This window comes from Seriola dumerili, unplaced genomic scaffold (genome assembly GCF_002260705.1).
Source record: "Seriola dumerili isolate Sdu_G_001 unplaced genomic scaffold, Sdu_1.0 BDQW01000052.1, whole genome shotgun sequence".
Classification (NCBI taxonomy): domain Eukaryota; kingdom Metazoa; phylum Chordata; class Actinopteri; order Carangiformes; family Carangidae; genus Seriola; species Seriola dumerili.
In genome coordinates, this window is record NW_019174307.1 from 1,540,698 (window position 1) to 1,557,197 (window position 16,500).

General features: G+C 44.3%; 1 protein-coding gene across 1 annotated transcript; it reads right to left on the minus strand.

Moving 5' to 3' along the window:
* Window positions 1–228: 228 nt before the first annotated feature.
* mcm3ap (minichromosome maintenance complex component 3 associated protein) lies at window positions 229–16,499 on the minus strand. Its single transcript, XM_022740214.1, has 29 exons — window positions 16,430–16,499; window positions 14,613–16,229; window positions 13,852–14,099; window positions 13,359–13,440; window positions 13,026–13,179; window positions 12,664–12,857; window positions 12,435–12,574; window positions 11,931–12,128; window positions 10,352–10,620; window positions 9,983–10,145; window positions 9,134–9,291; window positions 8,314–8,537; window positions 7,801–8,036; window positions 7,349–7,449; window positions 7,107–7,238; window positions 6,734–6,847; window positions 6,377–6,529; window positions 5,984–6,181; window positions 5,772–5,840; window positions 5,548–5,682; window positions 5,237–5,390; window positions 4,214–4,478; window positions 3,936–4,033; window positions 2,940–3,330; window positions 2,506–2,796; window positions 2,251–2,380; window positions 1,594–1,779; window positions 1,112–1,262; window positions 229–871 (listed from the first exon to the last, which is right to left on the minus strand). The coding sequence occupies exons 2-29, from the start codon at window positions 16,102–16,104 to the stop codon at window positions 710–712; spliced, it is 6,288 nt and encodes a 2,095-aa protein (XP_022595935.1). The 5' UTR covers window positions 16,105–16,229; window positions 16,430–16,499; the 3' UTR covers window positions 229–709.
* Between the last annotated feature and the right edge of the window lies 1 nt (window position 16,500).

The following is a 16,500-nucleotide window of genomic DNA, read 5'->3' on the forward strand; positions in this document are numbered from 1 at the left end:
CTACATGGAGAGACATGAGCAGAGACTCGTCTGTCCAATCACGCACCGACTGGGCGGAGAAATGGGCGGGTCTGCCGTGAGGTCCTCCAATCAGAGCGCTGCTAGGATAAATACCACACATGTGCTCACAAATTGATTATGGTGACAGCATCTAAATGAAGCTAAGTGGGAAATTTACATGAAAAATATCATTTTTATTCAATATTTATACAACAATTTCATAACAGTACAAAAATAAGTTCAAACTAAAGCTGAAGCCGTTAAGTGTTCAAGCACAATCCAAGTAATTCAATGTGTTAATGACTGATGAGAAAAAGCAGCTTTTCTACAGGTTTTAACACACTTCACGAGTCAGCATCTCATCAGGTTTGTGCAAAAACCAACAGACTGTATTTGTACTTATAGACACACACATTTAAAAGTTATAAATGCTAAATCAATGGTACAAAAATTAAACCAAGAGTAGAAATCTTGAATTTCTTCTCTACTTCTTCACACCCAGACCTTAATTAAAACAAAAAATATGACCCACATGGTTCCAGTCAGTGAATCAGACCTCAACAGACTAAAGATGAGAAATTCGCAAGACAGTGACTCAGCAAATACATCACAGTGGTCTGTCGATGGAGACGAATGGCTTTTTTGTCCTCACTTCTCAAACATCTGAATAAATCCAAAGATGTTAAAAATATTGTGCGGCAACAGTTCATCAGTCATCGACAATGTTAAGCAGACTGTTCAGCTTCAGTCTGCAGGCCATCTCTTCCTCTTGGCTTGCCACAATCTGTCGATGGAGTTCCTTCAGTCGCCACGCCATAGACACAGGCACGGTTTTAGGCCAGTCTGCTTTCTCCGACAGATCGTCAGGCTCCTGAAAAATCAAGACAAAGAGAATGCATGACAACTGTAAACTGTACTTGCAACATTTACAAAATACTCAAATTCAATCTCTTGTCATTTGCAGCCACATTTATTTTAATGTAAAATCCAACACAAACTGGCTTCAAGTGTAAGGCTCGGTTCGGCCAAACTTGCTTCTCAACGGGTTCTTGAAAAGAAAAGACCCCGAATCATGGAAGAGAGAGAGAGAGAGAGAGAAGAGATGTCGTACCTGCGCAACTGCAACATCTTTATTCTTGGCTGTGGGGGCTTGAATTATGGTTGTGGGCATGGACAGCAGGGTGGAGGATGGAACGAAGACCGGTGTGGACAAGTGGTCCAAGGGGTCCCCGTCCAGCCAGCGTTGTAGCTGATCCATGCTCCTGTGCAGAGATACAGTGGTGTGTGTTAGACATGACACAACCATACTGTAGATTATCTTTGGCAAATAAGAAATTGCAACAGAAATTGAATCATTCATTTTACCAATGAAACAAATAGTAACCTTCAATTTAATTCAACAATTTCTTTAGTAAGAAAAATAGTAAACCAGATAATTATAGATAATTTATCTCATTCTGTACTTAATGATAAAATGATTCAGTCCTCATTCTCATACACCTGCCCTTTCAATACTGTTTATAAGCAAAATGGTGTATCAACATCAACCCTACATGCACTGCATCTATGTTAACAGCAGAGCTGTTGCTGTACCTTTTGCTTTCAGCCTTCTCCTCCTCTAAGCTCCGGAGGACTTTGTGGGCCAGCAGCTCCTGTGGCGTGGGACTGTGTGTGATGTCCAGGGGGGCTGCCGTGGCCTCGAGGGGCTCCAGCAAAGTGTGGAACAACCTCTGTCTGAGGAACAGACTGGTGGGTGTGGCACAGGCAGCTGCACTTGCCCTGAAGATGGTAGAGGGAGGTGAGGATGAAGGAGGGAGACAGGGAGAGGTTTAGAAAAGTTGGACCAGTGTGAAACAGAAAATGCAAAGTCACTGTGATGCCACTTCTCGTATGTTCTTGAAAACTAGGTCCATCTTCAGTCATGTTTCATTCAAACTTGAGTGAGAGGGAAAGGAAGTCAAAGTTGCAAGAAGCAGCTCTTGAAATAATTAGTTACAATATACATTGTATGAACATCAGAATGTGTACGTTTGCCTCTAATAAATTTCCCCTGACTCACTTTAATGTTATGACACTTATGGTCGAGTACACCAACTGTGCAATTTATTTGACGCCATAGCACATACTGGATGTACACAACACTGGTGACCTCAGCCTTTAGCTGAGGTTAGTGACCTTAGGAAGTAGTAGCAGGAGCTGTTGTCCATGTCAGTTGCTCAACAGTCTAGAAGACCAATGACGCTTCCTCACCCTTCCATGTCCTGATGCTTCTCCTTGTGTGTTTGCTTGATGGCCTGGGTCCATTCCTCAGGTGGCTGGAAACCCTTCAGTGACTCTGTGGGGAAGTAAACCAGGATCTCCCCATCCTCTGTCACAGCATCTTTAACAACAAGACAAACATAGTTACATATTAAAATACAGGTCCTACAGTGTCTGCTGGTACAGGTGGAAAATGTGTGTTGATCTAAACCACAGTGAAATAACTTTCCACAAGAAAGCCCTCACCTTCACAGGCAGGCGGTCCAGGTATGTGCCAGTCTTTCAGTTTGTGGTCTATGCAGATGACCAGCACGTCATCCCAGGGGATCTGGTTGTAGGCTGGACACACACTCCCATCTGCATTGCTCCAGTTTCCCATGGTTACCTTGGATCTGGGGGTTCGGGTACGGTGACCTTTCAGCATGACCCTTTCTAGAAGGTTTTCCAGCCGTGACATCAAGAGAGGCTGACTGCAACGTGAGACTGGGATCTGAGCGGCGTAGTGATAGATGGAGGAGCAGAGCTCAGACCATGAGTCTAGAGAGGGGGAGAGATAATAAAGGAAGGAAGGATGAAGTAGGAAGTACAACACATGGATTATTGACTTCTTTTGTACTCAGATTACACAGGAGTGGGAAAATGCAAACAAAAATGACACTAAAGTTGTCTGAGTTACTGACCAGTGGGAGATAGCTGATCCCACTGTGGCAGCTGCAGGCTGAGGATGGCTTTGCGAAGCCAGGCCAGGTGCTGAGTCGAGTTCCAGCCCAGATGAGGAACAAAGTCCCGGGTATTAGGCAGGCAGAACTCGCCGGGCGGCCACGAGAGTTTGCAGAGATCCTGTGATGAGACTTTGTCAGCAACGTGAGCCAGGACGGCGTTGTACAGCTGGATGACAGGTGCGGGGTCCTGGGAAGGAAGACGCGCGGCGGCTCGCTCCTGTCGGTGGGTGTAAACTCTGGGACTGAACTCACGACTCAAAGTGGCCTCGACAAGCTGCACCAGGGTCTGACAGGAGAGAGGGAAGGGTGGTGGAGCATGGGCGAGCAGCCAACGCATCGCCTGGCTTAGCTAGAGACACACAACAGGGGCAACAGGGGAGGTGGGAGAGAAGGCGGAGCGAGTTAATAGACCATAAAGACTTAGAAGACTTAATTATTGGACAGACAGACATTTTCAAAAATTTTTTGTGGTTAGCAATTTGTTAATCGTCGCATTTTTTATAATGTCTTCATTAAGGAACTATATATTTTTGTATTTTTTGTAAAAGTTCGAATGACACCATTGTATGTTTTTGCAAAACCCAATAAACAAAGTGTAAAAAAAAAAAGACAAACCATAAAGACCATAAAGAGGCAACTTGCTAAGGTAAAGGAGTGACTCAACAAGGCGAGCAAGACGGAGGAGGAGATGATACAAGCTTTGGGTTTGCCACCTCAGCTGATCAATTTGATTTGAACAATAACTTGCTGGACTGACAGCTTGTGTCAGAGAAGAAAGATACTGACATATATCCTGTCTCTCTTTTCAGAAGCTCACTTTAAAATCAGACAAAGAGAAGGATAAGATGAGAAGGAAGGAAAAGAGAGAGAAACTGAAAATACGCTGAAGTAAGAAAAACAATCTTTTCTCCCTCATTGAACTCTCTCACCCCCGCCCCTGGGTACGTGTCGTACCTGTTTGGATCCCTGGATGTCACTAGTGGTCTCTGGTATGAAGAAGAATGTGTACTCTGATATCAGGCCTTCCTTCACCAGTGTGTGCAGCATCAGAGCTGAGGGACAGAGGATCAACATATTTTGCAGATTATTTCAGAAAAGCAGACTGACATAGAATGCAGCTTCAACATCCTGCTTTTTTATTAATGCATAACTGATCTGAGGTTGTGTTTATACTCATGACCGTTACTTAAATCTTAGAGTCTACTAATCACGTTATTACTGTCGTTAATTACCTTCTACGAGTTTCTGTGTGTCACCAGTGCCACCATCAGGCCCTGGCACCAGAACGACCAGGGGCAGGGGGCAGTGCCAGGTGCTGGCCTGTTGTAGCTGTTTGAGCTGAAGCAAGGCTGACAGCAGAGGTACATCCTGCTCATCGTGCCCGGGCTCCACGATGGGCATGGCAGGGAGCAACATGATCAGAGCTCCTGTCCCGTGGAGCTCACAGCTCTCCTCCATTTTGGACAGGCCGTCTTCAGTCAGCGGACCTCGGGACGCCTGCGACACAAGAAGAAGAAGAGGAGCGGTCAGAAAAGTGCCACAGCAGGCCAGATAATATTTTCATCTACCTAAATAACTACAAAATGATATAGAGAGAGTAGATACAAATATTTACACTATTATACTAATGTGGGTAATTAATAGATTAAGATATATAGTGGAGCAACTATAGTGCTTGATGCTTTGCTGATGAATATACATTCAATTTGAAATAAAATAATGGATAGTGCCAAACCTCTCTTTTAATTTGTTTAATTTTACATCAATACAGAAAGACGCGAGAGTGAGTGGGAGATGGAAGACAGAGCACAAGCTGCAGGGTTTTAAAGTAGGTGGACACATAGCTACTAAATATTTCTCGGGCAGCTGTGTCTTGTTGTGTTAGTTAGTCAGTGTTAGTTCAGGTACAGAGGGGCTCACATGGTGCTCACAGTTGACTGAGAGTTGAGAGTTACATTGAGGTGGAGTTGTCAGTCAATATGAGAGTAAAAGGTGACAATGCAAAAGAAGAAATTAGTAATGGGGCTGCAAAAGACACAAAAACTAAACAAAGAAAAAAATATATAATGGTTGGTTTACCTAAATCAACAGCTCATTCTAAAAAAGTAGGTGTGCACAGGAAAAGTAGAAAATGATCAATGAGCCTGTAGATGAGCAGGAAATCATTTGCATAGTGGAGAAAAACCTCTTTATGTTATGGCTGTTTTCTAAGTGTTTGGCTGCAGTCGTCCATACAAGCTGCAGTCTGATCTAACCTTGACGCTGATGTGGACTTTGTGAGTGCGTTGTCCTTTCTCCTGCAGTGTGTTGGTGACACAGAGGGTCTGCAGTGTGCCATCTGGCTGCTCCTCTCTGACCTCAGACGCCTTGTCACCACCAAGTTTCACCTCCAGCCAGTCTGACAGGATCCTAATACAAAAGACAGGAGGACAAGCTCAGTGACAGGTTTGATGAATACCGGGTGCAGTATTCACACATTAACCAAATATTTAAGGAAAATGAAATATCTGCCTGTCACAACTGCTGTTACTGTGTCAACCCTCATGTTGCACTGCAAGCTGCCTACCTGTCTGCCAGGCTGGCTACGCTCTCGTGGTCGCTGGGTAAGAGGACAGCAACTTTCCAGAAGATGCGGTCGGGTGGGTCAGGGATGTTTTCTGCCACCAGTGCTGGCAGGTCGAGCGGCGCCCACACCGTCTCCCTGAGGACAACATCAAGAAGAGTCAAAACTCATGTCGTGGTGACATGAACCTCAGACTGAACAAACACACTAATCAACTCAAGACTTACTCAAGCAGCTGCTGATAGTAGTAGTGGACTCTCATCTGGTGGATTGCTTCTTGCCTCATCTTTAATAACCTTCACAAGATCCAGAACATGTTTAGTACTTACTGGAGCAGTAAAGTGACCAAACAATCATACATCAAATACTGTTAACTATGTAATAAATGCCTTTCATTAGACCTCACGTTGTCCAGAGAGCTACTTGGAGATGAAAATACCTGGTGCTGGACAGGGCTAGGGTGCCGGCGTTTCCCAGGTTGATCAGACCACGGGCCAGATCTGCTATGGAGGGCTGTGCAGGGGCGCTGGGAGCCAGAGCCTTGAGTTTGAATCGAGGGTCCACACAGCAAGGAGCTGCAGGGAAACCTCTCATCTGTCTCTTCAGCTGCCGACGAACTGCTACCACATCACGCCACCTGGTGGTGCAGAGGAGAAGGGACGAAAAAGGTTACAGATACAATTAAATATCCTCTTATAATTTACTGTGTTACAATGACATGCTAGTGTGTCAGTTTGACTGGTCGATATTGTCAAATATTTGATATTGGCCCAGCAAAGAAATGTCTGTCTGGGTTTTGTGTGAGATGAGCTGTGGCTTTCTGTTTTCTTACCTTTTGATGTACTTGTGGATACGTTGCAGCTCAGCATCGAGGATTTCTTCAACCATCAGAGCAATATCTGCATTCAGAGTCTCCTCAATTAGACTGGTGCAGACCTGCTCTGTGCATTTAGCCACACACTCTGCTTTCTCATTCACTGCCTGCCTGGAAGAGGTTAACAAATAAAAAGATTACAATTAAATTCATCAAAGAAATGAGAAGAAAATCCCCTTTCCTCCTGTTTTCACAAATAATTATGAGTCATGTTATTTATGTAACCTACTTTGAGAGCTGGTATTATTAACAGCCCATGTAAAATGTTCAAACACTCAAATTCAGATCAAATTTGGATGAGTTTTAAAATCTTACTGGATCTCAGAGGCAGCCGTCTCCTTGATGGTCTCATCTAAAACTTCATGGATGAGCTCTGTGCAGAGAGAGAAGCTGAACTGAACCAGGAAAGCCTCGTGCTCCTGCTTCCTCCTGGTAAATTAAAACCAGAATATGGGTGAGTACTAAATCATTGCGCAGCCACACTCTGGATGCTTTGCTCACAGTTTACACTTCTGCTTGTATAAAAATATTTTAAAAAATTAACAGAGATGACAATGGTTAATTTGTGTCCTGGTTTTTGGTTCAGGGTAGAAGATGTTTCTTAACCGAGCCGAGGGTCATGATAAATCGCAGCGTGCTGTAATCAACATGTCAATATCAGGCTGTGCTTCACTGTCGCTAGACCAACCTGGCTTCTTCAAGCTTGCGCTTCTCTTCAGCAACACGCTCCTGCTCCAACTTGATCTCGGTGGAGGACACCTCCTGCAGCATCTGTCCCAACACCTCATCCACCAGTGTCTCCACCTGCAAACTGCTTTCGCTGTAGAACCACAAAGGTAATAGAGCAGCATGTTAAGGTATGTTATTTCAACTTAAGCACAAGAAAAGCTGGTACAGAAGATGGATGGACTATAGATCACGTCAACTTACGCAAGAGCAGTGGTGGCGTAGCTGGCACCGACATCAGCTACCTCCCTCACTACTGCTTCAACCACCTCTTCAATCACGCAGTCCAGTTCAGCCATTATGTCCTGCAGGTACAACACAGCCGGTCAGTACAGGTCCAATGGTAAAACCTTTTTTCAGCCTGAATAGTTTTATCTATAACAATGCATCACTGCAATGTAACTACAGAAATATAAATGTAACATAAAAGTGTAATATTTTCCTCTGAAATGTGGTGAGGCAGTGGTATAAAGTTGCATATAAGTACCCCAAAATTACTTAAGTAAATACTTGAGTTCTTGAGTAAATGTACTTCCCACCACTGTTCCTAAGTCACCATATTTACAGCATCAGTCAGACATACAGAGGGAAAAGTTTACAGTAACTACAGTGCAGGCAGTTCAGTGAGAATGAATCAGACCATCTATCGTCCCCACCTCATCGCTGTACACCGGCCGAGGTTTGGCGGGAGGTGATGGGGATTTGACAGGTTGAGGCTGAGATATCGGCTGGAAGAGCTGCTGGGCGTCTGCTGGGAGGGCCGAGCTGTAACTGGGCTCATCTGTAACAGCTGGAGGCAGCACGAACGCAGAGGGAGTGTCTAGAAGTGACGTGACCTGCGGCTGCAGCTCAGCGCTGGGGGATGCCTTAACCTCCAACTTGGCAGCAACAACTGAGACAATGAAGAAAATCAGTGAATGAATTTGAATTTCTACACTGATGTGATAAGATTATGTTCTTATTCCTCATAATGGATTTAACAATGTCTATTGAAATGACACAGGTACTGTCACAGTGTTTTCTTCCTCATAAAAATGAACCAGTGGGTCGACAATGCAGCAAAATCTGTATTTTACTTCACCTCTTTCCTTTCCAACTCTGTACACAAACAGTAGTCAATGGAGAGCATGTCTGTGCCAGGGTTAGGACATGTAAAATGGAAGCAGTACCTTTATACTGGCTTGACGTGGGCTCAGCCAGAGGGCCCTCTCCACGGTACTTGTTCTGGGAGTCAAAGCTGCAGACAGGAATGTGCTGGGGAGGGTTGGGGAGGGGGCCTCCATTCACCACCTCTCCAACCAGCACTGTTTTCTTTGCCAGGATGACCTCGGATTTCTTCTGGGACAGCGGCAGCTCTGGCTCCTGATACGCTGTACGACTCAGCTCAACAATGCTGTGACCAAAACAACAACATTTGCACAAAATACTGCGATATGCCATAACATTCCTCTCTCAGGTGGACAGAGCTCAACTTGATCAATACCAGTGACTTATGATTGCTAACTCTGCTAAGGAGGTTATGTGTTTGGTCCTGTTTGCCTGTCTGTCTGTTTGTTAATACACTGCTCAAAAAAAATGAAGGGAATACTTCATCATCACAGTATAACACAGAGTCATTTAAACTTCAGGGATATCAATCTGTCCATTTAGGAAGCACAAGTGATTGTGAATCAGTTTCAACTGCTTTGGTGCAAGTGAAAGTGACAACAGGTGCAATGGAGAGGCAAAAGCAACACAACTCCCAGAAAGGGAATGGTTTTACATGTGTTTGCCACAGACAGTTGCTCTCTCCTTCTCCTTCCTGACTGATTCTTCTCTAGTTCTGTGTTTTGCTAGTGTCCTTGTCACTACTGGTAGCACGAGGCAGCACCTGCAGCCCAGTCAGGTTGCACAGGCACAACTCTGAGGAATAGAAGTGTGTAACTTAATTAAAATATTTCTAAAAAAAACCCCCCAAAAAACCACATCAGAGCACAAGTAGACACTTACCCATCGCTGACATTAAGGCCGTACTGCTGGATGAAGTCAGTAGCTTCTGCGATGTCGGGGAACATAAACATCCGAGCTATGTCCTCAACTGGAAACGCAGTCGACCGCGGACCCACAGTGTGGGCAATGTTGAGGGTCTTCAAGGCCTTCGCTCTGACCTGCACAGCAACAAAAACAAACAGGAAAGAATAAAGAAACAGAATGGAAATATTGAACAACACAACATTCACATTACTGCTTGTTCCATCGTGTGACATTTCCAAACATATTAACTTCTTTAATGCCAATAACCATAAACAAGCACTGTATACAACAGAGCAGACCGTTGTCACACAAATCATTTTTCAGTTGTATAAAATTAAAATCTAATTCATAGAACTGCAATGATTAGTCGAGTACTTGATTAGTCAGAAAATTAATATGCAACTATTTTCATAATTGATTAATTGTTTAGCTGAAATGTGAATGGTGGCTGGTTTACTTTGTAAACTGAGAAATCTGTGGGGCTTTGGACTGTTGGTTGATTATTTAAAGATGTCACTGTGAGCTCTGGGAAACATTTTATAGATAAAGAGATTAATGGAGAAAATAATCTTCAGATTAATGAAATAATTAAATATTTGGTTGCAGTTGTACTAATTAATTTATACCCTTTGATATGCATCTCATCCTTGATGACTGGTATAGATTAAATATGGAAAATTCATAAGAGACTTTTGCTTGGATTCACCTTATCAGTGCACATGATTAATACAAATAAAGTTCTAAAATAATGCAACGTACAGAAACTTTTCACAGGTTCATGATTTCCTCCTCCTCATTCATTAGCGGAAGAATAGAGTCTCTGACCTGGTTGAAGTATCTGTGCAGGAGGCAGCTGGCGAGGTACGAGGCTCCTTTCACCAGCTTGAAGAAGCGCACAAAGTTGTTGCTGTTGACTGCAGTGAATACATGAACTGCAAACTTCACCTCAGGGGAGTTACGCACATCGTCACGGAACTGCTGCACCTCACTGTGTGGACATGAAGTGTGAGGAGGTTTTTCTTTAGTGTAGAACAAAGCAACAAAATATGCCCTAAACTCATAAGTCACAGGGCCTGTATACAATCTTTTCCATAGCTAATGTCTTGGGGGGGGGGAATGACACTTCACATATTATGAACATTTAATCGTTATTTTTATTATTAATCATCCTGTGTGTGTGTTTGCATGACTGACCGCAGGATGTCTCCGTCGTTGAGCTTCAGCAGCACGTTGTACTGGCGGAACTCCGCCTCCCGGGGGCAGTAGATTTGACGTGTAGCCAGGTCCTGGTACATTTCTTTGAGACTCTGCAGACACTTTGTCATGTTCTCGTTGTTGATCTTGGCGTCAAAAGATGACATGTGCTCCTCGCAGAGATGGTGGGCGCAGTGCACATGGAAGCGTGTGCACTTTTCGATCAGCGACACTGTATGTGGGCAGCACAGGTGCTGCTGGGTAATGTCCTGTGGGTGTGATAGAGGAACGGATCAGTCTGTAATACATGCTCCAGGGTTAGACTTACTTTACAGTCAAGTCTAACCCTCTACGACTAGACCCAGGAGGTGTGTTGGAACAATGGGTTTGCTGTTACACACCAAAGGGCAAACTTTGTAATGTAAAACTAATGCCTAAAACTCAAACCTGCAAACTATACATCATACATTTATTCTTAAATAAATGAAACCTATGTTGAAAAAATGTATGTAAAATTAAATGGAGCATGGTGCACAGTGCAGCAGTGAGCTAAGAATTTTGTTACTGCAGATTATTAGCATTTTGATGGCTCCCAGTAGCTCCCACAGATCCACAGAATATAATCTATGCAAACCATAGATGCAAAGTAAATCTGCTCCGAATGCAACTACATCAAATACACAGACTCCCCCACATAACAACCCCCCCCCCACTTCAACAACAACAAATCATTATCTGTCAGTTGTGAGTCAAACGAGTTTGTTTACATCAGATCTGCTGTAGGCAACATGCAGTGACAGCAACTCTCCTGATAACGAAACAGATAAACTAAACTATTCCAACAAAGAGGAAACATGTTGCCATGGATACAGTGAGTTAAGCTGTGAGCTTCAACTGGAGTCCTGTTTTTTTTTTAGTCCATGTTTGTTTACATTTTGGAAAATTAAGTGCATTGAATCATCTATTTTAACTTCCTGTTTGTGATGTACCATTGACGTACTGACTGACTGTAACTATCACTGATCACTTACTGAGGAGCTTCTTCTTTCTCTGATTTCTAATTGTTTGGGGAAATTTTTATGGAGGTTTATTTACAGTGGTGATTTCATATCTGTGCGTTCAGGTTTGACTGAATCGCAACTCAACGACTAGTCTGATGTGAGTTTCAGATGTTTTGGATTTTGATATGTAATGACTTGTTAAATGATCTTATTCATCTGATTTGGTTTGGAGATCAGTTTGAGTGTTTTGAGATGATATGTGAATCAATATAACCAGTAATATAAAACATGAGGAGCTGTCAGCCCCTTTGATTTTGTCAAAGTAGCTCTCAGGATGACAAAGTGCTTTAATGATAAAAGGCAATATCACACAATTCAGTGAAACCTACACGGTATGTATTCGTGTAGGTAAAATGTTTGCCTGGTACTACTCAATGCTGCAGACATTTCTTTGCACCTTCAAAAGAGAAGCTTCAATCAAATCAAAGCAAATCATTTTTTGCCCCCATTCACACAAGAATTGTATGTAATTACAGACAATATCTGAAGAGGGCGGCTGATCTGAAGCAGAGCCTCACCTTACGAATACCACGGGTCCTGTTCCAGACAAAGTCATACCAGTCGCGGTAGTTGTCCTGGCCCTGGTCCATGATCTGAGTCACCAGGTAGTCCATGGTCCTGCTGAGCACAGGCAGAGGGCGCAACTCAAAGGGCAGGGGCTCCTCCTGGTCGGCCGAGGAGCGACTGTACTCCTTGATGGCTGCTGCGTGATCCACCTGGTTGGGGACAGAAGGTGATAGTTTCATTTTTTGTCCACGGTGTCCCTCCTGTCTTCAGAGTACCTACAAGCTCCCATTTGCAGAAGCAGCTACTTTATCCTTTAAGCTACAATATCTATTTACATATTCCTTATGCCTGGAGAACAGACAAACTTCAATGTGATCTTATACCACAAATTTATTTGGCAGGGGAGTAAAGGAAGAATACCAGAGACATGATGTAACACCTCACTGTCCTATCTCAGCTGAAAAAGGCAGATATTCTTCAGTCTGAATGTGAGACATAAACTTTAAGAACATTACCATCTCAGTGTCTGGGAAGACCTCGAATACGCTGAGCTGGTTCCGTGTCTCTCTCATGTACCTCTCCTTCTCTGGACACATGTCAGGACACGTCCCCACAAACACCTTAGACAGGTCCAGGTCCGTCCGCTTTGGCCGACCTGTGCCACACAAATTAAAATGACTCTCGTGTTTTTTTTTTTAGCCACGTTAAAAGGCTGCATTAGACTGTTGTGAGATGTAGCATCACCTTGACGCAGGACCTTGTCTCTCTGCTCCAGGAGGCGGTACTTGTCCTCAGCAGTCTCTGCCAATTGACCAATGAGGTGGAGAAGGGAGGAGGGGACTGGGCGCTCTGAGCTCTGGGACTCCGTGCTGCTCTCTTTCTGGGGTTCAGTGTCTGACTGCAGACCCTTGACCAGTGGTGGCTTCTTCACTGGAGAGCTGGCACAAAGAAGTACACATGTTAGAGAACCACAGCACTGCAGCAACTTTCTTACCTCCGTTTAGCACGTCAATTGGTCTGGACCAAGTACATGAAAGCATTACAACTAAAGTTAACTCCAAAACCCTGCAATAATAACAAACACTTTCATACTGGTGTGGTGTTACCTGCGGCTGAAGGCCACTGTGCTGCTAACTGCAGGAGCTCTGAGTGCAGGTCTTCTGAGAGGGGAGGAGGCAGCCTTGGGCTCTGTGTCCTCCTGGCTTTCTTGCTCTGCCTCCTCCTTTCCTGCTGCAGCTCTGCTCCCTTTCTCCCCCGGACCTAAACACACACACACACACACACACACACACACACACACACACACACACAGTTAATTGCTGCAATGAATTAAAGATGATATGAAAGTGCTCAGGACTCTTTACATAAGTGTAAATCTAAGTCCTTGTTTTCCATAGTTAGTTTTACTTGTAGGGCTGTATTAAATACATCGTATTTACTTTGCTTCTTTCTCTGCCACAAGAGGAGGAGTTCATGTCGATGCAGGACTTTGCCTTTCTTCTTGGCCTTTGCTGCTGATGCCTGAAAGAAAAAGAAAATGATCAACATCTTTGGCCTGTCGCAAAAAGCAGGTTAAGTGGGTTAGCTAGCTAACTTTTGGTGTTATCCTTAGTGTTTCAGTGTCACAAAGCAACTGAGCTCCATAGATGATGCCACAAACCAAACCTGCAAGTAGTAGTTTTTTTTTTCAAACTTGTTGAAGTTCAAAACATGAGCAAAGCAGCTTTAATACTGTTCTTCTCGCAAATAGCTGGCCTGGTACATAGCTGACACTATGTGTAACAAATAAAAATAAAAGTGTTCTAATAAAACAAAGCCAGCTGAGGACTACATTGGGAGAATGGTTTGCATGAAGAGGCTGGATAATTCAACATAGCCATAGAGTAAAGTGAACTTGTTCTAGTAAGGACGAGTATGATGAATGTTACTCACATGGTCGTCAAAGTGGACTATAGCCAGGTTCTTGCCAGGCCGACACAACACCTTAGAAACTTTGCCGAAACGAGCAAAGTGCTTCGTGAGTGTGTCCTTTTTGTTGAGGGCTGCAGGCAGTTCCCTGCACTGGATGGTGGTGCAGTCAGTAGGAGACATGCCACCGAGGCTGTCCGAGCTCTCCCTGCGTACGCCACGTTTCACAGGGGTTACGGTTTCAAGCTTTGGGTCAGGGGGTTTTGCTGCATCTGGATAAGGATAATGGGTAATAGGCAAAGGATATGATGAGCATATTCTAATACACTTCTTTATTTATTGTACTTGGAATTCAGCAAGATGAAGATTTCTATCTGGGTTTCTTCATCAAAACCAAAATTATTGTGTTTTTCACAGAAGAAAAGAGAAACAAAATGAATATATGTGTATTAGATGCTGCTCACAAATAAGTATCACAAATAAAATTCAAAAAAACTAATTTGAAGTTTTTTTTTTTTATTAGGTGTGGAGAACTTGTAACTAGCCTCTTCAATTCAGCAGTTTAGAGTATGTCATTAAAAACTGAAAAAAAAAAAAATCACTGATAAACTGGTTAATCAAAGGCAAATTTGAAGTAAAGTCTAAGAAACTGGTTCCTAGTCATTTAGGATACTCTCCACTATACAACAGTTGCTTGTCATGGTGCAAATAAGCTTAAAAAAATTCATAAACAAAACTTGATGCAAAAGACAGATAACATAATGTGTATGATTTGTGCATCTCACCTAACTCCTCAGCTTTTTCCAGCACTTCCCTGGTGAGTGTTTGTACAGCGGGTGGTGTAGCAGTCAGATCGTCACCCTGCCCTTGGACATCTTCCCCCCCTGTCTCGTCCCACTTCGATCCCTGCTCCTTTGTGGCCTCTCGCCTTACTGGGTTAGTGCCGTCTCTACGAAGACCACTCAGTGCCCTACTGAATAAGCTTCCCGGTGGGCCACGGGACCTCATTAGGGGCCTCTTTGGGGGGTGTCTTGGTGAATCTGTTTCTGCTGAAACATCCTCCTCAGTGGCAGGCTTCTCTGGGCCACTGCTGGGCGTCGCTGGATCGTCCTTGCGCTTGGTGCCTTTGCCAAATCGTGCAAATATATTTGTATCTGCTAGGGCCTCAAGGTTACTCCTTTTCTCATCTGTGCTGGTCTCTGCTTGACCTTTAGTTTCAGGATAAGGCGGGGGCTGGCCAAAATTAGTTCCTCCAAAAAGGGATGTTGTCTGGGGTAGGGGGGCTTTGGCTGTAAAGCTGAAAGAAGATGGGGTGGTGGGCTGGGTGGTGGATGCCTTAGTGCTGGAGCTGGAGAGAGGGGCTGGCTGGGAAAAGGTGAACTGCAAAGTGTTTGCAGGACCGCCACTATTGCTAGTTGTTGGTGGATTGTTTAGAGCAGGGATGGAGGGGGCTGCAGCAGGCTGTGAGAAGCTAAAGCCCAGCGACCCCGGTTTATCACCTGTCAACAGGGAGAAGCCAGCGGCTGTGCTGCTGTTACTCATGGTGCTGGAGCTTGTCTGGTTCCCACTGCTGCCAAAAGGTGAACTGGACATTGAAGTAGTTTGTGGATTAGCAGGCTCAGGGCTGGCACTGAAGATGGGTTTGAAAAGTGCCTCATTGGCCGGCTTGAAACTGAATTCAGATGGCGCAAAAGCTCGGCTCTGGGTCACACTCTGAGCTGTGCCAAATGCACTGGTGGTGACACTGGTAGACGATGGCTGTCCAAATGCAGGCTGTCCAAATCCCAGTGGCTGAGGTTGCCCTACGACAGTGGTGGATCCAGAAGCCATCTGGGGGTTTCCGAACCCAGAGGGCTGTTGGCCAAATCCTGGGGCCTGCCCAAATGCAGAAGTCTGCCCGAATGCAGGTGTCTGCCCAAAGACTGAACTCTGGTTTGGTCCACTAGTCTGTCCAAAAGCTGGTGCTGTGCCTCTCCCAAAGCCTGAGCTGCTCATTCCTAATGACGGCTGTCCAAACGCTGGAGCTTGGCTTATTGTGGGCTGTGCAGAAGACTGTCCAAAGGCTGGGGCCTGTCCAAACATGGTATTTCCATGAGGTGTGGGCTGATTTAAGACCGATGGCTGTCCAAACGCTGATGGTTGAAAAAATCCCATAGTTGGGGGCTGATTGCTTGAACTTTGTTGTCCAAACGTCTGGAACAAACCTGTTTTCATAGTGTTGCTTGGGGCTTGGAAAGCTCCACCTTGTGGACTGCCGAACGGATTGGGTGGATTCATGGCGCAAATATTATCTGATGTTTAGTCCTCGGTTATTTGTTGAAGGGAACGTTTCTCATCCACACATTCAAGCAGAATAACTCTGTGACACTTTTCCAGCCTCCCAAGTTCTTCGCTGTAACACCCTATCACGTTAAAAGTCAAGAAAACATTATGAACACAGGAACGAATAAAAATACATGGCTCGACCGCTAGCATAAGCTAACAATACAAACATTGTGGAAGTTAACTGTCGCTTAGCTTTTACATTGCCCTTAAAGACGCAATTGACAAAAAACTCTTAACACTATACAAAACTATGCAACTTAGATACAAAAAAACTCACCTTTCACAGTTAGCGTTTGCTATGTTGATTTTTTGGTTCAGTTTAAACATGTTCCCACATCCGCTTCCCGT